The 22,894-nt window shown below is 35.3% G+C and overlaps 2 protein-coding genes and 1 long non-coding RNA gene across 3 annotated transcripts in view; 1 reads left to right on the top strand and 2 right to left on the bottom strand.

The window, feature by feature from the left end:
* Positions 1-10,607, top strand: part of LOC116155296 (uncharacterized) — a 28,130-nt gene extending 17,523 nt beyond the window's left edge. The window contains exons 2-3 of the long non-coding RNA XR_004139161.2: positions 6,968-7,018; positions 8,896-10,607. This is a non-coding gene — a long non-coding RNA (uncharacterized LOC116155296). The remainder of the gene's footprint in view (positions 1-6,967; positions 7,019-8,895) is intronic.
* On the bottom strand, positions 1,746-2,684 carry LOC105094962 (olfactory receptor 5AN1). Its single transcript, XM_010987075.3, has one exon. The coding sequence runs from the start codon at positions 2,682-2,684 to the stop codon at positions 1,746-1,748; it is 939 nt and encodes a 312-aa protein (XP_010985377.3).
* A 7,090-nt stretch (positions 10,608-17,697) lies between the features above and the next one.
* LOC105094961 (olfactory receptor 5AN1-like) lies at positions 17,698-18,729 on the bottom strand. Its single transcript, XM_010987074.3, has one exon. The coding sequence runs from the start codon at positions 18,686-18,688 to the stop codon at positions 17,705-17,707; it is 984 nt and encodes a 327-aa protein (XP_010985376.3). The 5' UTR covers positions 18,689-18,729; the 3' UTR covers positions 17,698-17,704.
* Positions 18,730-22,894: the final 4,165 nt, after the last annotated feature.

Here is a 22,894-nt window from a genome sequence, read left to right as displayed (position 1 = left end):
TACAGAAATTAGTTGCATTTCCATACTAACGTCTAGCAAGAGTTCTATCTCCTAAGGAAGTTATTATGTCCCCTTAGGAACAGACTTCTCTCGAAGTCAATGCTTCAGAAAACATACATGTGCCTGAGTGAGAGGAGCAAATATCCTTTATTCATGTTACAGTTTCCTTGGCATAGGATAAGCCCCCACATTCCCTCCCAGAGTTTCAACAATTTCCCTCTTCTAAATCTTGTACACGTGTAAACTCATGGAAGATTTGGCAAAGGCTCCAAATATGTCTGCACTTACAGTCCTTAATTAAACACAATAATTCATGCAACTCATTGAAATTGAGACTCCCAAAACATTCATTAATACCCCAATGAATCTCCAAGGATAAAATGGAAATGTAACAACATCTGGTTTATATCAGTTTGTTCCAGTATAGACAATCTTTCAAATCGATAGTGAATGCTGCTATATATTTTGCTACTCTTTTTCATCAGACCACAATGACCAAAATCTTTACATCTTCCTTCAGAAAACAAAACTGGTCAGAACTGATAACACTGCCTATCTCACTATCTATTTCTTCTCTTGGCCCTTGAAGATTCTTGGAAGTAGTCAGCATTAAGCAACACTATAAATTCTACTCTAAACTATGTATCACCCTATGCAACCATAAATCTCTAGGACAGAAAACATTGAACACACCCAATAAGAATAAAGGTATACCAGTTTTCCATATTCATTTTCAGTCTCTGCAATATTGAATATTCAGTAACTCTATTATTACAATAAATTATCACACAAGTCCCCTCATATAAAACTTGAACAGATGGTTAGGATGTCAGAAATGATTGGAGAGTGTGATCCCACTGGGTATGTCAAACAAAGGTAAATTTTCTGGATTAAATGGAGGAGAGAAAAAGAGGTCTGAGTCCCACAATGTCAGAAACAGCTATTGGCTGTGACATGGATTTCGAACACTATCTCCCATTGGAAACCCCCACTGGACTCTAGATTCAAGAAATTACATCATCAGACCATGAATAAGTAGTACTGAAGGAACCAGCTATTTCATTCCATTCCTCTTTATGATTCAAATCATGTCCTCCTTCCTTAGACTATAGCTAGTGGAAACTAGGATGTAACCAAAATTTTATTAGATAATTAGCACTGAAAGTGGCCTTACACAAACATTAGCTATCTTCAGACTGGTCTTCCTGGGAGGCACAGTCAGACCAATTGTACAGCTTTGTTTCTGTCCAAAAGGCACACATCCCCTCTCTGGGTTCATTCTCATTCTCATCAGACACACATAGTGGACATCAATGGCCACCATGTCTGGATTTTGCTACATCAGAATACTTGAGAGACAAGGTTTCTACATTCCTGGGGTTCATGTCAGATATCTCTCCTTCAGAGTCAGAAGCCCAAGACTGAATAAGGCTCAATTTAAGAAGCAAAAAAGAATCAATAAGGTTCTAAATCTTCATGTTTTACAAATACTTGTGAATATATTAATAAATGATGAGACCACTCCTCATGTAGGATGAAAATAATGAGCCCCTAGAACTTAAAAATATTGTGTTTATGTGGCATCAAGTTGACTCTTGGTCCATTTTGGCATGTTATCCGTGTTAAATGAAACTTTCTTTGTCCCAAGGCAGTATGAATTTTGTTATAGGTCATTCATATGAATATTATTGTGTGTTAAAGTAATTCTAACAGGAAAAATCTGTCAGAAATCTCAGTCTGTGACCTCAGCAACACCCTGTCTTCTTTTGCAACCTCTTCAAGGCATCTTTGATTTCTTTGTTTCTCAGACTGTATATCAAAGGGTTTAACATGGGAATCACCACAGTGTAGAAGACCGATGCAAATCTATCAAAGCTAGAGGAACCACCAGAGCTGGAACTCAAATAGACAAACATACCTGAGGTATAGAAGAGGCTGACTGCTGTCAGGTGGGAAGCACAGGTGTTGAAAGCCTTGGACCTGCCTTTTGCTGAAGTGATCTTCATGATGGAGATCACAATGTAGACATAGGATATCATGATAACTAGGACATTTATTATCCCAAAGAGCATTGTTAATATAGCAGTCAAGAGCTGTAAAGAGAAAGTGTCAGTGCAGGACAGGACTAACAGCTGGGGCATGTCACAGAAGAAGTGGTTGATGGCATTAGGCCCACAGAAGTGGAGCTGAAGCATGGCACACAATTGGGATATGGAAGCAGAGAGTCCAGCCATATAGGATCCCAGCACCATCTGAACACAGAGAGTGGGTGACATGACTGATGAATAGAGAAGTGGATTACAAATGGCAGCATATCGGTCATAAGCCATGGCTGTCATGAGACAAGACTCACTCAGTCCCATGGTTGAAAATACAAAGTATTGAACAACACAACCCACAAAGGTGATAATTTTCTGCTCCTGGAAGAAGTCGTAGAGCATCTTGGGTGCTGTGGAGGTCACATAGCAGATATCTATGAAGGACAGATGACTGAGGAAGAAGTACATGGGTGTGTGGAGGTGAGAATCCATCCCTATTAAGACAATAAGGGACAGGTTCCAAATCAGAGTTGTAACATAAATTACCAGGAATACAACAAAGAGAACTGCTATGATTCTGGGGAAGTCTGAGAATCCCAAGAGGATGAAATGGTTGATCTCTGTAATATTTCTCCCCGAAATCATTGGCTTGGTGCTCCTAAAATCAGAAAAAAAGACAAGAGAATGCACTGCTGACTCAGGTGAAATAGTAGCATTACAAATTTTTATTCCACTGAGCACTGGAATAAGAGGAATCCTTCACTGTCCTGGGGGGAAGACCAGCTTTTCATCTTGAATTGCCAAGAAGTATCTTCTCTTTTTTAGATTCCACATATAGGTGATATCATATGGTACTTTTCTTTCTTTTTCTAGCGTACTTCACTTAGAATGATGATCTCCAGGTCCATCTGTGTTGCTACAAATGGAATTGTTTTATTTTTATGGCTATGTAGTATTCCATTGTATAAATATACCACAACTTCCTTATCCAGTCATCTGTTGATGGACATTTAGGTTGTTTCCATGTCTTGATTATTTTAAATACTGCTGCTATGAACATTGGGGTGTGTGTATCTTTTCAAATTAAAATTCCTTCTGGATATATACCCAGGAGTGGGATTGCTGGTAAGTCTACTTTTAATTTTTTGAGGAATCCCCATACTGTTTTCCATAATGGCTGCCCCAAAGCTGAGCTGACTAGGGAAGGACTATCTCTGCCAAAGCAAACCTGTAAAGTCTAGAAATAGACACAACTTACCCAAATGTGCAGATATCAACAAAAGAATCAAGGATAACAAAAAATCAGGTAAATATGACACCACCAAAGGAAACTAATAAAGCCTTAATAACTGATCCTAAAGAAATGAAGTTCTATAATCTGTCTGACAAAAGAATTCAGAATAACTCTCTTAAAGAAGCTTACTGAAATACGAAACCCAAAGATAGATAACAAAATAAAATTAAGAAGACAACGCATTAACAAAATGAATAAAATGAGTTCAACAAAGAAAGAGAAACCATCAAAAAAGAAAACAAAAACAAAAATTCTAGAACTGGAGAAGACAATGACTGAAATAAAGAAATCAATAGAGAGTTTAAAAGCACACTCAACCAAGCAAGAAGAAGGAATCAGTGAGCTAGAAAATAAGTCATTTAAAATTATCCAGTCAAACAATCCTCCCAGACTTCAAACAATATTACAGATCTACAGTAATCAAAACAGTGTGATATTGGCACATAAGCAGATATATGAATCAATGGAACTGAATAGAGAGCCCAGAAATAAACACACACACACACACACACACACACAAACACACACACTCTTATGGTCAATTAACCTTTGACAAAGGAGTCAAGAATGTATACAATGGAGAAAAGAAAAGAAAAGTCTGTCCAGCAAGTGATATTGGGAAAGTTGGACAGCCACATGTAAACCAATTAAGTTAGAACACTCTCTCTTACACCATACACAAAAATAAACTCAAAATGTCTTAAAGACTTAAACATAAGACAAGATACTATAAACCTCTTAGAAGAAAACATAAGCAAAACATTGTCTGACATAAATCTTATCAATGTTCTCCTAGGGCAGTCTACCCAGGCAATAGAAATAAAAGCAAAAATAAACAAATGGACTTAATTAAACTTATAAGCTTTTGTTCAGCAAATTGAACCATAAACAAAACAAAAAGACAACCTACAGAATGGGAGAAAATATTTGCAAATGATGAGACTGACAGGGGCTTAATTTCCAGAATATATAAACAGCACGTACAACTTAATAACAAAAAAACAAACAACCCAATCCGAAAATGGGCAGAAGACATAAACAAGCAGTTCTCCAATGAAGATAAACAAGTGGCCAATAGGTACATGAAAAAAAATGTTCAATATTGCTAATTATCAGAGAAATGCAAATCAAAACTACAATGAGGTATCACCTCACAGCAGTCAGAATGGCCATCATTCAAAAGTTGACAAATGATAAATGCCAGGGAGGGTGTGGAGAAAAGCAAACCCTCCTATCTAGTTTTTGGTGGGAAAAAAACTTCTTGGTATGGGTCCTGACAATGATTTTTTTGGATATCCCACCTAAAATACAAGCAAAAAGTCAAAATCAACAAGTAGATTTGTATCAAATAAAAATTCTTCTGCACAGAAAAAGAAATGATCAAAAATAAAAAAGAAAAAGTGACCTGTGGAACAGGAGGAAATATCTCAAACCACATATATAAGGAGTTAATACCCAAAATACATAAATAATTTATAGAACTGAATAGCAAAAAAAAATTCAATTAAAAATAGGCAAAGGGCCAAAATAGACATTTTTCCAAAGAAGACATCCAAATGGCCAATAGGTACAAGAAAATGTGCTTAATATAGCTAATCCTCAGAAAAATGTAAATCAGAAACTTCATGAGATATCACCTTGCACATGTTAGAATGGCTACCATCAAAAGGATGAGCTAGCAATTACCATTGAGGATGTGGAGGGGAACCCTGTGAATTGTTGTGGGAACGTAAACTGGTGCAGCCACTGTGCAAAACAGAGTGAAGTTTCCTCAAAACACTAAAAACTCCATATGACCCAGCAATTTCACTTCTGTGTATGTATCCAAAGGAAATGAAAGCACTGTCCAGAAGAGATAGGTGCACCTCACCCCCATGCTCACTGCAGCCTTATTTACAAGGGCCAAGATACTTGAATGGATAAAGAGATTATGATATATACATATTTCAGGCATAAAAAATACATTGAGAGCATTGTGCTAAGTGACATAAATCACATAGAGAAAGACAAATACTGTATGATTTCACTATATATTGGGGGGGAAAAGCTCATACAAATGGAGACCAAATTTGTGGTTCTCAAAGGCAGGAGATGGGGAATGGGAGAATTGGAAGAATATGGTCAAAAGTGTAAACTTCCGGTTATAAGATAAATAAGTTCTAGGACTGTGATATACAACATACTATAGTTAACAATACTGTATTGTACATTTGAAAGCTTCTAAGAGAGTACATTTTAAAAGTTCTCATCACAAGGAAAAATTATATCTGAATAAGGTGATGGATGTTAACTAATTTTAATATGGTAATAATTTTGCAGTATGTACTTATATTAAATCATTATGTTGTACACCTGAAACTTATACAGTTATATGTCAATTATATCTCAGTAAAACTGAAAAAAAAAGAGTTTTAGTTCTGATATCCTCTCATTCTATGAATTTGTCGCAGTAGCTTAAACTCCCTTAGTCTGATTTACTCACAACAAATTGAGGACAAGAGCCTCTGAATTATGGGGTTAATGGGATATGAGGAAATTCATGCAAATGCTCAGCACACAACCCAGTACCCAGTAATTGTTCAATAGCTGTTGGCCATGATTATCATTGATTGCTCAGGGATATCCTTGAATGACAGCTGCACCCATGAACAGGAATGCCAGGGTGCTAGAGTTTCATGGGTTAATTTGGGGAAATTCCTGAGACATCATCAGCCCTTAGACAGGCAGGCATCATTGCCTTTAGGCAGGTGTAGATTCAGACCTCATTTAGAGGCAAGTCAAACTACCTGGGGCCATGAAGATAAAACCACATAAATTATTTTCAATTTAGTTTGCTTGAGTTTGAGCACACTTGGGTCACTAGAAAACCAGCATCAAGCTATCATGAGCCTCGATGTCAAGATTCAAAGTAAATACTTTAATTCCTAAATATTACAAAGGTATATTTCTATTTTTTTGTTGGTACAGTCAGCATGTCACAACTCACTAGCAGATTTGTAACAGATTCCAACTATATGCTCTGTTCCATAACCCAAACTGTCCTTCCTTGAGATGAAAGAGTAAATCAATGCTAGCAGCCAAGGGAATCTTGGAAAAGATTAATAATTAAAAGGATTTGAACTTTGAGGTATCAAAAATATTATAAACATTGATAATTTCTTGTTCTTATTAAAATAGATGTGTCAAAAGAACAAATAAAAATTTAAGAAATCAATTTAGATATTGGTAAGAATTTAATATTTGATAAAAGTATTTAAAGTTGGTAGAGAAAGGATAAACTCTGCTATAAATGGTCTGTGAGACCAGGTCCACAGTAAGTAAAAAGCATTAGGGGAATAAATATATAGGCATTCATATAATCTTGGAATGAGAAATATTTCTGAAATACAACACCAAAACAGAAACTATAAGAGAAAAAACATAACAGCTCAAATTTTGGTTATAGCTGAAATTTCACTTACATAAAATAGTTTTGAAATATAAGTCACAAAATATTAAAAAGTGTGATAAAATGTTTAATATAAAAAGCATAAATGAATAAGGGGTGGGTACTCACGTATACTGCTGATGAGTGCACAAAGTGGTTCTCTCTTACTGAGGAAGTAATTGCTTTACCTAATTCTGTCTCACACAGACACACAGACACACCATGGGAGCCAATCACAGAAGCTGAAAGTAATGAGTGGTATGACTGATTTTCTTCTTTACTTGCCAGTTGTTTTTCAATTTTCTACAACTCCTATCTATATAAAAATAAGTTATTAAGATATATAAATCTTTAATCCTCAGTAGCAAAGAGAGATGGGGGAGGGAGGAGCAGGAAAATGAGAGAGAGAGAGAGTGAAAGAGAGAATGACAGAGGATAGACTCAGGCTTCCCTACTTTTACCTACCGGCTGTGTGGCCCTCAGCCAGTTGCCTCATCTATAAATGGGACTAACAATACTTACTACCTCATAGGGTTGTTGCAGGGAATGAATGACATAAAGGGCTTAAAACAGTAAGGGATCAAGAAATGTTAGCAATTATCATTCACATGAATATTCCTCACCGTGAAGAAAAAACATAAGGCGGAACTAACACTGAAATACTAAGGAGTTCTTCATAAAACTATTTCCTAAATTGGATGGTCACTAAGCCTAGACTAAAGAACATTGTTAATAAATAATTGTGCTTATTTCTTTATTGCATTATTTCATTGTCTCCCACCCAGCTAAGCTGTAAACTCTTGATAACGCCACTTTTTATGCTCCACCACCACCAAGTATATCTGAGCTGATGATACTCACCGTGTACAGTATATGGACTACTGGAGATGCTTTCCTATTTAGTAATAAGCATTTCATATACTAATGTTTATAAAACTCAAATATAAATGTATGTTGAATACATCAAGAAATGGTTCTTTCACCCACTTTTGGATATGAAACTCAAAAAATCTTATATTTGTTTTACTTTATGATTTTATGAACTTTGAAATCTTCCTGCTTACTTTTAGAACACAGTGCTATCAACATATTTCTCAGATATTTTGTCCAAGATGATAAGTAGGGTTCAGTGAAAATATTTTGAAAGTATAAACCCCCAAACATAGCATCCCCCTAACACCAACATAAATTAATCAATTCAATGAAAATCAGTTAAGCTTTTGATCAATGACTTGCAATAAAATTCTTCACTTTCTTAATACATTCTGGTAATAGACTCAGCCACAACTAAAGCATTCTGTGTAGCCCATCATCCCCAGAAAAGAGTGAGCAGTGCTGGGTTGTTCTACTTACTCATGGCAAATTTTATCTAAAAACTTGTAGTGTTAAAATTTGGTAAACTAGAGGAAAAACAAATATATTCTGAGTATATTCACTCTTTCTGATGAATTTTTTGCATGTGTTCACCATCTCTCAATACAGTTTTTAGAAGAAAAGGTGACTGATGTAAATATTGGTTGGAGATTTCATTATGGAAATAAAGTAAATCAAAACCTTTTCCGAGTCTGACCTACTAAGGACATGATCATTTGGGAGATTGTGCAGAGTACAAAATCAGGTTTAAAAAAAAGTTAGGAATGTTGCTGGATGAAGAACAATGTAAGTAAAAGAAGGTTTAAAGTGACAGACAGCACTACTTGCACTTGGAGTGGAGCATCTCTGTTATCTGTGTCACCCATGCTAGATGTCTCTAGACCCCCAAGGTCTCCATAATGACAGTAGAGAACTATTTGAAGTATTTCAAAAGGCCAACAGAATGGTCCATGTGTACTTTGTCGTATTATTATGGAGTGACCAGCTTGACTTTTGCTACATGGAAATTATGAATCAAAGCTGTATATTGAAATGGAAATCAAATAATTATTTTTAAAAAGAGAATTCTCAGGAAAAATTAAATTTAAAGGGATGGGTAAAGTTGGGAAACACATGCAAGCATTTTTGATCTTAGGAAATTTCCCTGAAATTCCGTGAATTACAATTTCTGATTCAGCCCTCGGTTACCTTGTACAACATATTAGGCTATGTTGGCATTACTTCACTTGATTCTAAATGATGCTATTACCTCTACTTTACAGGTGAAAAAACAGAAAGTAACAGAGTTCAAGATCATATCCTGGAGAAACTTCAGAACTCAGCATCTGTCCTCACCCTAGCATGAGACCTGAAATTTTAGGTTACAGATTACTCTTTTCACTGGAAGCCAGACAACTTGGATGAGGAGAAAGAGCCCTAGGTGGAGGATACGGACGTGACAAGAGGGAAGAGCTTAAGAATGAAAGAGACTGAGGACTATAAGCCTTGCTTCGTGAAGGTCCTACTAAAAGGATCACATGGCTTACAGAGATAGCACAGAATCCACCATTCTCTATAAATCTTGCCTTCTCACCGTGACCCAGATCCCCCTAGAAGACAGAGTTCTTGCCAAAGGTTGAGACTGTGTGTTTCTTTCCCAAAGAAATTTTTCAGCTGGGTCTTACTACGTGCACTCCAAGATGGGACCTTTTGTCCAGGAGCTGTCTGTCCACTCACAGCCAGAGAGGAGCCCACACTGGGGATCCTCTTAAATGTGTTACTAAGGACAGAGGTGAAAGAAAAAGGAAAATTAGGGAGAGAAAACTCTCCAGGTACTTGTTCTCTGGAGTCACGGTTGTCATGGAGTTTTTATCCCTGCTAATTTCATGCTCCGTTTTGCCATGTCCCTTTTGGATCCATTCCCCACTTCCCCATCGTCCAATCATCATCATATGGTTATAACTTTTAACGAACTTGGAGCCATTAGAGCTGGAAAGGACCTAGGGATTATCTAGTTCAAAACCTTCCATTTCCAGGTGAGGACCTGAAGCCAGTGGAGCTAAGGGAGTTGCCCAAGAAGACATAGCTAGTTGGTAAAATAGCTTGAAAACAATAAATTAAAAATATGGGCTTCCTGTTTACAAAGCAGTTTCATTTTAGATATATACATACATACATTTTCTCAAATATCTGATCTGAATCAATCATCACACCTATAAGGCAGATGTGGCCTTATTTTCTATGCATAAATGAGGACATTGAGGCAATGTGAAATACAGTAAAACTGATTCATAATAGAGCCAAGAATTATTGTGGTTAAAACCACGGGCATTGGTATCAGCGAATATGGGTTACATTCTGGCTCTTCTACTTGATAGCTGTGTGACCTTGAACAAATTAACCTCCCTAAGCCTCAGAATTATCACTTCAAGGTTATCATAAAATGGGACTGACAGTAGTAGCTACTTCATAGAGTAGCTCTTCATAGGGAAAATCAAATTCAATTGCCTATAAATCATTACTTAGAGTGTATAATGCACAGCATGCTTTCTATTAATAGTAAGTATAAGCTTGTTCTCTGAATTGGACTTCTTTCCAGTGTATTATCCTGCATTAAAAATATTCATTAAAATATCTACTTAAGGTAATTCTCCTAAACTTTTTTGTTGCTTTTTAAATTTTTTAAAAAATAGGGCTCATCTATCCTGTCATTACTAGGGCTATAGAGATGTTTTAGGAAGGTACCATGCTTAATTTGATCTACTTCAGCTAATCTTACTTCCAGGAAAAATGGGGTGGGTAAATATATTATTCCACTCTTACTAATAGGTTAGTAGTTATGATAAAAACTAATAATTTAATTGTATAATCTGAACATATTCTTAAGATAGATAGATCCAGAATAGATCATATATGTATAATTGAACATTATTCAGCCTTAAAAAGGAGGAAATTCTGCCATTTGAGACAACATGGATGGAAATTTCAACACTGGGGCATTATACTAAGTGAAATAGTTGATATGATTTCTACCCTATTAAATTTGTTGAGACTTGTCAGATGTCAAGAAACTTGCCCCTTATGAGATTTTGGTAGGAGTTTTATGGTCTCAGTTCTTACATTCAAGTCTTTAATCTATTTTGAGTTGATTTTTGCATATGGTGTAACATAGTGGTCCAGTTTCATTCCTTTTCAGGTGGCTAACTAGTTTTCCCATGACCAATTATTGAAGAGACTATCCATTTCCCTATGGATATTCTTGGCTCCTTTCTCATAAGTGAATTGATCATGTATAAGTGGATTTATTTCTGGGATCACTATTCCGTTCCATTGATCTATGTGTCTATTTTTATGCCAAACTATACTGGTTTGGTTACTATAGTTTTGTAATCGAGTTTGAAGTCAAAAACTGTGACTTTGACTTCTGAAGAGGGCTCTGGCTTGTGCGGACATTCAAGGATGACAGAGACTTTGTGGAAGTCCAGATTCTTATGTAGAGATTTCAGCTCTCCACTGGAGCAAAAAATAAATACAAGTTGGTATGCATTGGAGAGGTTTAACTAAAACATTGCCAGGACCACTCCCTGCCAAGGCAACACAGCACAGAAATGACCTAGCCAGCAATGACTTCCACACAGGAAAAAGGAATGTGATGAATGAGTGTCTGGCTACCACAGCTGTGCTGAACATGCTGGTAAAACTCATTTCTCTCCATCAGTACCAAGGATACTGAGGCAAGACCTTCTTAACTGAAAAGAGGGAGGATATCATGAAAGAAGTGGATAAGAATATCATTAAAGGGATGTAGTTCCTCCTGACTCTATTCAGAACCCCAGGAGGAAGGGCAACCACAGGCTGCTATACAAACTCAATCCAAAGTGTTGTGCTGGACCCTGCAAGCCTACAAGCCCTGTAATTGCCCAGCATCAAGGCTAAAGAAAGATCCTGGTGACAGCAACAGAGATTTCAATGGTTTATTAGGTAGGGGATCTTACATGTTGGAAGCAAGGTCCTAGAGTGATACCCCATTGTGTATGGCAGACAGCAGGCAGGCAGCAATCTTCACAACCAGGGGAGAGGGAGATTGCCAGTTTTAAGGGGAACTGATATGAGGTTGGCTCATTGGTTACCAGGGAAACCAGCAGATGGGCACATCCTTCATAGCCCCTTTGATTAACCAGTAGGGTGAAGCCACTCTGACCTAAAGATTAGAACAATCACTAACTGGGGCTGGGGGTAAGCAGGCAGTTATTGGATGGACTCTGTGATTAAGAGGGAAGGTAAATTATGTGTGTAGGGTGTAGGTGAAAGGGGGCTCATCCAGCAAGGATACAGAGACTAAGAGAACTGCTGTCTTGAGTGATCTGATCATACATGAGGGTATCTTCACGTGACCTGCAGGCACGCACAAACATCCCAAGTCTAAACTCACACCTCCCCACAACCCACTGTGTATGGTCTCAAGTGAGAGGTGAGAGTGAGCTCCAGTAAACAGTGAATATGTTAAGAAAATCAGGCCATCTTGTGGGAGAAACCACAAACTTGAGCTATAGCATCACCTTCTGGGAAACAAAAAAGAGATTTTTCAGGAGCCAGTCTCGTGAATTTTAAGAACCAGAGAACACATACATTCTTAAGAATTTGGCCACCAAGGGGAGCAAGAAGTGTGAAGCAGGTGTATCCATACTGAACTGGAGATATAAGCAAGATAAACAAAAAAAAAAAAATTTACCACCTAAAGACAACTAGTAAAGACTTGAGAAGGTGTCTGATACTTAAAATGCAAGAGCAGATCTCAAAACTTCAGTGAACACCAGGAATCAAGAAATCATGTCATCATCAAAAAATTAAAATTATCCTCTAGTAACTAAACTCAAAAACACAGAATTTTGCAACCTAGCTGATAAAAATCAGAATAAAAATAAGTGATATAAAGATAAGAAAAGTGATTTTAAAAATCAATAAAAATGAAAGATGGTTTTTTGATGGGATAACAAATTGACAAAGCTTTAGCAAGACTAAGAAAACAAGAGACATTAACCCTAACCATAACCCTAAACTTTATTTTACTTTACCAGTATCACCCTAATATCAAAGACATACAAGAATACTACAAAAAAAGGAAAACTCTAGACCAATATCCCTGATGAATATAGATGCAAAATAATTCAAAAAAATATTAGCAAATTGAATTCAACAACACATTAAAGGATTATACACTATAATTAAGTAGATACTATCCCTGAGATGCAAGGATGGTCAACATACACAAAACGATAAATATGATACTCCACATTAATAGAATGAAAGATAAAATCATACGATCATCTCAATACATGCAGAAAAAGCATTTGACAAAATGCAACATCATTTCATGATTAAAATCCTCAAACTGGGTATAACCTCAACATATATGAAAAGCTTCAGCTACTCTCATACACAACAATGAAAGGTTGCAATCTTTTTCTCTAAGATCAAGAGAAAGAGTACCCACTCTCACCCCTCTTACTCAACAGAGTACTAGAGTCCTAGCTAGAACAATCAGGCAAGATAAAGGAACAAAAGACATTCAAAAAAAAGAAAGACAGAAGAAAAATTGCCATTTATGTAGACCATATATTCTTGTATATAGAAAATCCTAAAGACTTAACCATAAACCAGTTGGAACTAATTTAAAAAATCAGTGAAGCTGCATGACATAAAGTCAACATACAGAAACCAGTCATATTTCTATACCCTAACAAAAACAACAACAAAAATTTTTAAGTAAAGAAGAATATCCCATTCAAAATAATGTTTAAAATAATAAAATACTTAGGAATAAATTTAACCAAGGAGGAGAATGATCTTTGCTATAAAAACTAGAACACACTGATGAAAGAAATTAAAGAAGACACAAACAAATGCAAAGATATTCCATGTTCATGAATCAATAATTAATAGTATTCAAATGTCCATACTACACAAAGTCATCTATGTATTTGATGCAATCCCTATCAAATTACTAATGACATTTTTCATAGAACTGGAACAAGTGTTTAAATTTCTATGGAAGCACCAAAAGAACCCAAATAGCAAAAGCAATCTTGAGAATAAAAACAGAGCTAGAGGAATGACACTCCCTGACATCAGACTATACTACAAAGCTACAGTAATCAAAAAAGTATGGTACTGGCCCAAAAACAGACACATAGATTAAAGGAACAGGATGGAGAGCTCAGAAATAAACCCACGCACTTATGGTCAATTAATCTATGACAAAGGAGGTAAGAATATACAATGAAGAAAATATAGTCTCTTCAATAAGTAGTGCTGGGAAAGCTGGACAGCTACATGTAAAAGAATAAAATCAGAACAATCTCTAACACTATATACAAAAATAAACTCAAAATGGAAGAAAGACCTAAATGTAAGACCAGACACTATAAAACTCGTAGAGGAAAACATAGGCAGAACCCTCTCTGACATAAATCATGATAATATTTTTTTGGATCCATCTCCTAGAGTAATGCAAACAAAAACAAAATAAACAAATGGGATGTAATTAAACCTAAAACCTTTACCCTGCAAAGGAAACCATACAAAATGAAAAAATGGGAGAAAATATTTGCAAATGATGCAACCAACAAAGCATTAATTTCCAAAATATACAAGCAGCTCACATAGCTCAACACCAAAAAACATACCACTCAGGAAAAAAATGGGCGAAAGATCTAAATAGACAGTTCTCCAAAGAAGACATTCAGATGGCCAACAGGCACATGGAAAGATGCTCAACATTGTTACTTATTAGAGGAATGCAAATCAAAACTACAATGAGGTATCACTTCACACAGTCAGAATGGCCATCATTAAAAAGCCTACAAATAATAAATTCTGGAGAGCGTGTGGAGATAAAGGAAACTTCCTTCACCATTGGTGGGAATATAAATTGGTGCAACCATTATGGAGAACAGTATGGAGTTTCCTTAAAAAACTAAAAACAGAGTTACCATATAATCCAGCAATTCCACTTCCAGGCACGTATCCAAATAAAAATATAACTCTAAAAGATACATACACATTAATGTTCATAGCAGCACTACTTATAAAGGCCAATACATGAAAGCAACCTAAATGTCCATCTACAGATAAATGGATAAAAAAGATGTGATATGTATATACACAATGGAATATTACTCAGGCATAAAAAAGAATGAAATAATGCCATTTGCAGGAACATGGATGGATCTAGAGATTATCATATTAAGTGAAATAAATCAGATAGAAAAAGATAAATATCACATGATATCACTTATATGTGAAATCTGAAAAGAAAGATACAAATGAACTTATTTACAAACCAGAAATAGACTCAACAAACATAGAAAACAAACTATGGTTACCAAAGGAGAAAGGGGTTGTAGGGGGGAAGGATAAATTAGGAATTAGGGATTAACATATACACAGTACTATATATAAAATAAACAAGGACCTACTGTATAGCACGGAGAACTACATTCAATATCTTGTAATAACCTCTAATGGAAAAGAATCTGAAGAAGAATATATATATAATTGGATCAATTTGCTGTACACCTGAAACTAACACAACATTATAAATAAACTATGCTTCAGTTAAAAAAAAAAAAAGAGGAACTGAACTAAATAGATATTTTTTCCAAGAAACCATCCAGATGGCCAACAGGTACATGAAAAGGTTTTCTGCATCACAAATCATCAGGGAAATGAAAATCAGAACCAAAATATGCTATCACCTCATAGTTGTTAGAATGGCTAACATCAAGGAAAAAGAGAAGCACAAATATTGGTGAGGGTGTGGAGTTAAGGCAACACTTTTATTTACACTGTTGGTGGGAATATAAATTGATTCAGCTACTACAGAAAACAGTATGGGGAGTCCTCAAAAAATTAAAAATAGATCAACCATATGATCAAGCAATTCCACTTACAGGTATATATCCAATGTAAGTAAAAACAGGATATCTAAATGGTATGCATTTCCATGTTTATTACAGCACTAATCACAAAGCCAAGATATTGAAACAAACTTAGGGCCCATCAGTAAGTGAACTGCATGGGATATACAGACAATAGAATATTATTCAATCTTGTTAGTGAAGGAAATTTTGTCATTTCTGATGATATGGATGGAACTTGAGGGCATTATGCTAAGTAAGATAAGCCAGACTGGAAAAGACTGTATAACATCACAAACATGTGAAATCTAAAAAGCCGAACTCATATAAACAGAAATTAGAATCATGGTTACCAGGGGATGAGGGCCAGGAGAATTGGGGAGATGAATTTAAAGGGCAGAAACTTGCATCTAGAAGATGAGGAAGTTCCGGAGGTCTCATGCACAGAATAGTGATTATAATCAACACCACCATATTACAAACAACTAGCAGAGGTCTGCCTCCTACTGGAGCTCTCATAGCCCTTTAGAGAGAGATTTGTCACAAATCTTACACATTTTTAAAGAGCAATGCTTGAATAAATGACCTGCCTCTGGATGAGTCTGAGAGGAGACATACATCTTTATTTATATTGCATGATTTACTTGATATGAGGTAATCCCTCACATACTCTCCCAGAGGTTCAATAATTACCCTTCTTTTAATCTTGTCCATGTGCAAACTCATAGAAAATTTGGCAAGGCTTCAAATACCTCTCCACTGATGGTTGTTAAACAGAATAATTCATGTGACCATTGAAACTGACACCCCAAAACATTAAGAATCCAATGAGTTTCCAAAGAAAATATGTAAATTAATGATGTTTATTTTATATTGGTTTGTTGAGATATTGGATATCTGGAAAATCAACAGTCAGTACATATCTTGGTCCTATTTTTAAACGAAACACAAGGACCACACCTTAAGTTCTCCTTCAGACAACAAAAATTTGCCAGAATTAAAACCCTACCTATACCACAGTCTGTTTCCTCTACTGCCCCTTGAGGTTTCCCTGAAAAAAAATTAGCTTTAAAGTAACTCTAACCATTCTACTCCAACCATTATATCAGCCCACACAGCATAAATTTCTAGGACAGAAAATGTTGAACCTAGACAATAGAAAAGAATGTGTGCCATTTTTTTCAGTGCTTACTCTGCAATATTGGAAATTCAGTAACTTTATTATTACCAGGAATTCCCACACAATTCTCATTAAACTAAATGTGTTCAGATTCTTGAAATAGCAGAAATTATTTGGGATCATTAGCTATGCCAACCAAGGGGATATTTTCCAAATTTAATGGGAGAGAGGTTTGAGTCCCATCATATCAAAAATTGCTATTAACTGTAACATAGATTTTGAATATCATCCCCATCAGAAATCCCCACTGAACACCAGATGCAAGAAACTACATCATCAGACTCATAAGTAAATGGCTCTGAAAAGACCACATGCTTCATTCTATTCCTCTTCATAATTCAAACCACCTCCTCTTCTTTAGACTACAGCTGGTGGAAACTAGGATGTCACCCAAAACTTATTAGATAATTACCACTGAAAATGACTTACACAAATATAAGCTATCTTATTGGTCTGCATGGGAGGCACGGCCTGGCCAATTGTATAGCTTTTTTTCTGTGCAAAGATATATTCTCTTTTTGTTCATTCTCACTCTTGTTAGAAACACAAAATGAACATCAGTCACCACCATGTCTGGATTAAGCAGCAACACAATATTTGGGACACAAGATTTCCCTGTAAGTTATCCCTCCTCTAGAGTCAGAAGCCTGAGATTGAACAGGGATCCATCTCAGAACCAAAAAACAAACAAACAAACAAAAAGCAACAATGTTCTAAATCTTGATGTTTCACAAATACTTGAGAATATATTAATATATGATGAGGATACATCTCATGTAGAATGAAAATAATGTAACTCTAGGACTCAGAAACATTGTGTTTGTGTGGCTTGATTCAGCTGTGGGTCCATTTTGGCATGTTATCTGTGTCGAATTAAGCCTTCATTGTCCAAAGGCATTTTGGATTTTATTATACTCCATTTGTATGAATATTGTTGTGTGTTAAGATGATTCTGAAAGGACAAATCTGTTAGAAATCTTGGAATCTGTGACCTCAACAATACCCTCTCTTCTTTTGCAACCTCTTCAAGGCATCTTTGATTTCTTTGTTCCTCAGACTGTATATCAAAGGGTTTAACATGGGAATCACCACAGTGTAGAAGACCGATGCAAATCTATCAAAGCTGGAGGAACCACCAGTGCTTGAACTCAAATAGACAAATATGCTTGAGGTATAGAAGAGGGAAACTGCTATCAGGTGAGAAGCACAAGTGTTGAAAGCCTTGGACCTGCCTTTTGCTGAAGTGATCTTCATGATGGAGATGACAATGTAGACATAGGATATCATGATAACTAGGACATTTATTATCCCAAAGAGCATTGTTAATATAGCAGTCAAGAGCTGTAAAGAGAAAGTGTCAGTGCAGGACAGGACTAACAGCTGGGGCATGTCACAGAAGAAGTGGTTGATGACATTAGGCCCACAGAAGTGGAGCTGAAGCATGGCACACAATTGGGATATGGAAGCAGAGAGTCCAGCCATATAGGATCCCAGCACCATCTGAACACAGAGAGTGGGTGATATGACTGATGAATAGAGAAGTGGATTACAAATGGCAGCATATCGGTCATAAGCCATGGCTGTCATGAGACAAGACTCACTCAGTCCCATGGTTGAAAATACAAAGTATTGAACAACACAACCCACGAAGGTGATAATTTTCTGCTCCTGGAAGAAGTCGTAGAGCATCTTGGGTGCTGTGGAGGTCACATAGCAGATATCTATGAAGGACAGATGACTGAGGAAGAAGTACATGGGTGTGTGGAGATGGGAATCTATTCTTATTAAAATGATGAGGGACAGGTTCCAAGTCAGCGTCATAATGTAGATCACCAGGAATACAACAAAGAGTACTACTGTGATTCTGGGAAAATCTGAGAATCCCAAAAGGACGAAATAGGTGATCTCTGTAATATTTCCTCCCCTAATCATTGGCTTGGTGCCCCTAAAATCAAAAAAGGAGATAAGAGAATGCATTGCTGACTCAGGTGAAATGGTAAGCTTTAAAATTTTCGTTAGTGCCATATTTCTCCTTCACTTAATACTGGAAAGGGGAAAATGCTTCACTGTCCTGGTGAAAAACCCCGGCTTTTGATCTCGAAGTGTCAGTTAGTGCCTTTTCAGTTATTTCATGAGGTATCATGAAAATTAAAAGATGTATTTAAAAAGTTGATTGAAAACTTTGAAGTAAAGCAATAGTAATGCTGAGATTATCATATCTAATGGAAAATATCACTGATTAAAATAATAGGTCTTTAAGAGGCCTCTGATAATTGAATATAGAACTGCAGCTTTATAATAATAAAACATAAGTGCTATCCTTTCAGAATAAGTGTGATATAGTTATTCTCTCCCAAATGGCCATCTAGATGAATTTTTAAGTTTTCTTCTTTCACCCATAAGAAAAATTACCCTGTCATAACTTCTCAAATTTTTTTATAAATATATTCAATACAATATCTCCTAAATAGCCTGGAATTTTACCTCATGATTTACAATCCTGATAATGTTTTGGTGGAACACAGAATGTGTGCTTATTTGCAAAAACATGGATGGACATTGGTGGTATTACGATCAGTGAAATAAGTCAGATAAAGACAAATACTCTATAATATCACTCATGTGTGAAATCTAAAAATCAAATAAATAAATATAATTGAAGAACAGACTCACCAATATAGAGAACAAACTAGTGGTTACCAGTGTGGAGAAGGAAGAAAGGAGGGGCAAGGTAGAGGGAGAGAATTACAAACTACTATGTATAAAATAAATAGGCTATAAGGATATTTTGTATAGCACAGGGAATATAGCAATATTTTATAATAATTATAAATGGATTATGACCTTTAAAAATCATGAATAACTATGTTGCACACCTGAAAATTATGTAACATTGTACATCAACTATACCTCAATTAAAAAAACCCACTAGGTCAATGATAAAGTCAAAGAGGAAATCAGAAAATTCCTCCAGACAAGTGAAAATGGAAGAACAACATTCCAAAATCAATGGGATGCATCTATGAAAGGGAAGTTAATAGCATTTCAGGCCTTCATTAGGAAACAAGAAAATCTCAAATAAACAACCTAACTCACCTCCTTAAATAATTAGAAAAACAAGAATATATAAAACCTAAAGTTAGCAGAAGGAAGGAAATAATAAAAATCACAGAGGATATAAATAAAGTAGCAATTAAAAAATTGAAAAGATCAGTGAAACCAAGGTCTAATTTTTTTGAAAGATAAACAAAATTGGTCAACCAATAGCCAGGCTCATCATGAAGAAAAGAGAGAGCACTCAAATATACAAAATAAGAAGTGAAAGAGGAGAAGTAACAGCCAATACCACAGACATACAAAAATGAAAATACTATGAAGTGTTTGAAATATGAAAGTACTATGAAGTTATATGCCAACAAATTGGAAACCAAGAAGAAATGTTTTGAGAAACATACAAACAGCCAACCCTGAATCAATAAGAAATAGGTAATTTGAACAGACTGATCACTAGAAGTAAAATTGAATTTGTAATAAACTTCAACCAAACAAAATTCCAGGGCCACATGGATTCACAGGGGAATTCTGCCAAACATATAAAGAAAAGTTAATACCTATCCTTCCCAAACTGTTCAAAATAATTGAAGAGGAAGGAACATTCCCAAATTCACTCTATTAGGCCATTATCAACATGATACCAAAATCATAAAAAGGCACTACAAAAAAAGAAAATTACAGGCCGATAGCTTCAATGAATATAGATGCAAAAAATTCTCAATATTAGCAAACCAAACCAACAATATATATAAAGGATCATACACCATGATCAAGTCAGATTTATTACAGGGGCACAAAAATGGTTCAACATTCAGAAATCAATGTGATAAATCCACATTTTTAAAAGGAAGAATAAAAATTGCATGATTATCTCAATAGGTGCAGGAAAAGCATTTGACAAAATACAATATCCATTCATGATTTTAAAAAAATTCATCAAACTGGGTATAGGAGGAATGTACTTCAATATAATAAGGGCCATTTATGACAAACCCAAAGCTAACATACATAGATGTGAAAAGGTGAAAGCATTTCCTCTAAATTCAGGAACAAGACGAGGATGCCCACTCTTGCCACGTTCATTTAACATAGTATTGGAAGTCCTTGCACAGTAATAAGACAAGAAAAAAAATTTAAAAGGCATCAAAATTACAATGGAAGGGTTAAAATTGTCACTATTTGCAGGTGGCATAATACTTTATACAGAATACCCTGAAATGTCCACCCAAAAACTGTTAGAACTAATAAATGAATTTAGCAAAGTTGCAGGATATAAAATTAATATACAGAAATCTGTTGTTTTTCTATACATTAATAATGGACTATCAGAGACAGAAAGTGAAAAAAATTCCATTTAAAATCACATTAAAAAGAATAAAATACATTGGAATAAACTTAACCAGGGAGGTGAAAAACCTACACTCTGAAAACTATAAAACATTGACTAAGGAAATGGAAGTTACAATGAAATGGAAAGTTATTCAATGCTCTTGGATTGGAATAATTAATATTGTTAAAATGGTCATACCACCCAAAGCAATCTACAGATTTAATACATCCCTATCAAAATATCCACAACATTTTTCACAGAACTAGAATAACCCTAAATTTTATATGCAACCATAAAAGACACCAATTTGCCAAAGCAATCTTGAGAAAAAAGAACAAAGCTGGAGGTACTAAACTCTCAGACTTCAGATAATACTACAAAACTACAGTAGTCAAAGCAGTGTGGTACTGGCATGGAAATAGATACATTGGTCACTAGAATAGAATAGAGAGCCCAGAAATAAAAAAACACACACACAACTCGAAAAAATACATTGCTGAATCACTCTGCTGTGCATCTAAAACTAACACAATATTATAAATGAACTATACTTCAATAATTTAAAAATCCAAACCATTAATTAAAAAAAAGAAAACAAACTATTGGTATCCAAAGGGGAGAGGGAAAGAGGAGACATATTAGGGGTAAAGGATTAAGAGACAATTACTATGTATAAAGTAGATAAGCAACAAGGATATATTATATATCACAGGGAATTACAGCCATTATCTTGTAATAATTCTTGATAAAGTATAATCTGTAAAAATACTGAATCACTATGATGTACACCTGAAACTAATACAACATTGTAAATCAACTACAAAAAAAAAAAAAAAAAAGACAAGAGATAGCAAACACTGGTAAGTATGTAGAGAAAAAAGAACCCTTGTGCACTGCTAAGCTGATGTAACTTGATAAAGCCACAATGGAAAGCAGAGTAGAATTTTTTCAAAAAATTTAAAAAAGAACTACAAATGATTCAACAATTCCACTTCTTGGCATATACCCAAAGGAAATGAAGTCACTGTCCCTAAGAGATACATATGCCCCATGTTCTCTGCAGCATTATTTACAATAGTCAAGACATTGAAACAACCTAATTGTTCATTGACAGATGAATGGATATATATAATGAATAACTCATAAAATAATGAGTATATATTATTCAAGCATAAAAAATAAGAAAATCTTGGCATTTGCAACAACCTAGATAGAGCTTGAGGGCATTATACAGAGATCCGTCAGACAGAGAAAGATAATTACTGAATGATCTCACTATATGTGGAATCTAGAAAAAAACAAAAAACTCATAGAAACAAAGATCAGATTGTGGTTGCCAGAAGCAGAAGGTGAGAGATGGAGAAATTGGGTGAAGGTAGTCAAAAGGCATAAACTTCCAGTTAGAAGATAAAAAAGTTCTGGGAATGTAACGTACAACATGATGGCTTCAGTTAACAATGTTGTATTGCATATTTGAAAGTTGCTAAGACAGTAGATCTAAAAAGTTCTAAGCACAAGGAATAAAACTATCTATGTGAGAGATGATGGTTATTAACTAATCTTATGATGGTAATTATTTTGCCATGTATACATATATCAAATCATTAAGATTATATACCTTAAACATATACAATTTTATACGTCAATTAGATCTCAGTAAAACTGGAAAAACAGAGTTTTCGTTCTGATACACTCTCACTCTATGAACTTATCCCAGTGGCTTAAACACACTAGGTCAGATTTATTCATAACAAAGTGAGGACAAGAGCCCTTGAGCTATAAGGTTAAATGGAGGGTTA

The sequence above is a fragment of the Camelus dromedarius genome, chromosome 12 (genome assembly GCF_036321535.1).
Source record: "Camelus dromedarius isolate mCamDro1 chromosome 12, mCamDro1.pat, whole genome shotgun sequence".
NCBI classification, from domain to species: Eukaryota; Metazoa; Chordata; class Mammalia; order Artiodactyla; family Camelidae; genus Camelus; species Camelus dromedarius.
The sequence above is the reverse complement of the archived record's forward strand: the minus strand, read 5'-3'. Positions and strand labels throughout refer to the sequence as shown.

Coding starts and splice junctions, on each gene's coding strand:
- LOC105094962 (XM_010987075.3), bottom strand. CDS start 2,684: ATGATTTCGGGGAGAAATATTACAGAGATCAACCATTTCATCCTCTTG.
- LOC105094961 (XM_010987074.3), bottom strand. CDS start 18,688: ATGCATTCTCTTATCTCCTTTTTTGATTTTAGGGGCACCAAGCCAATG.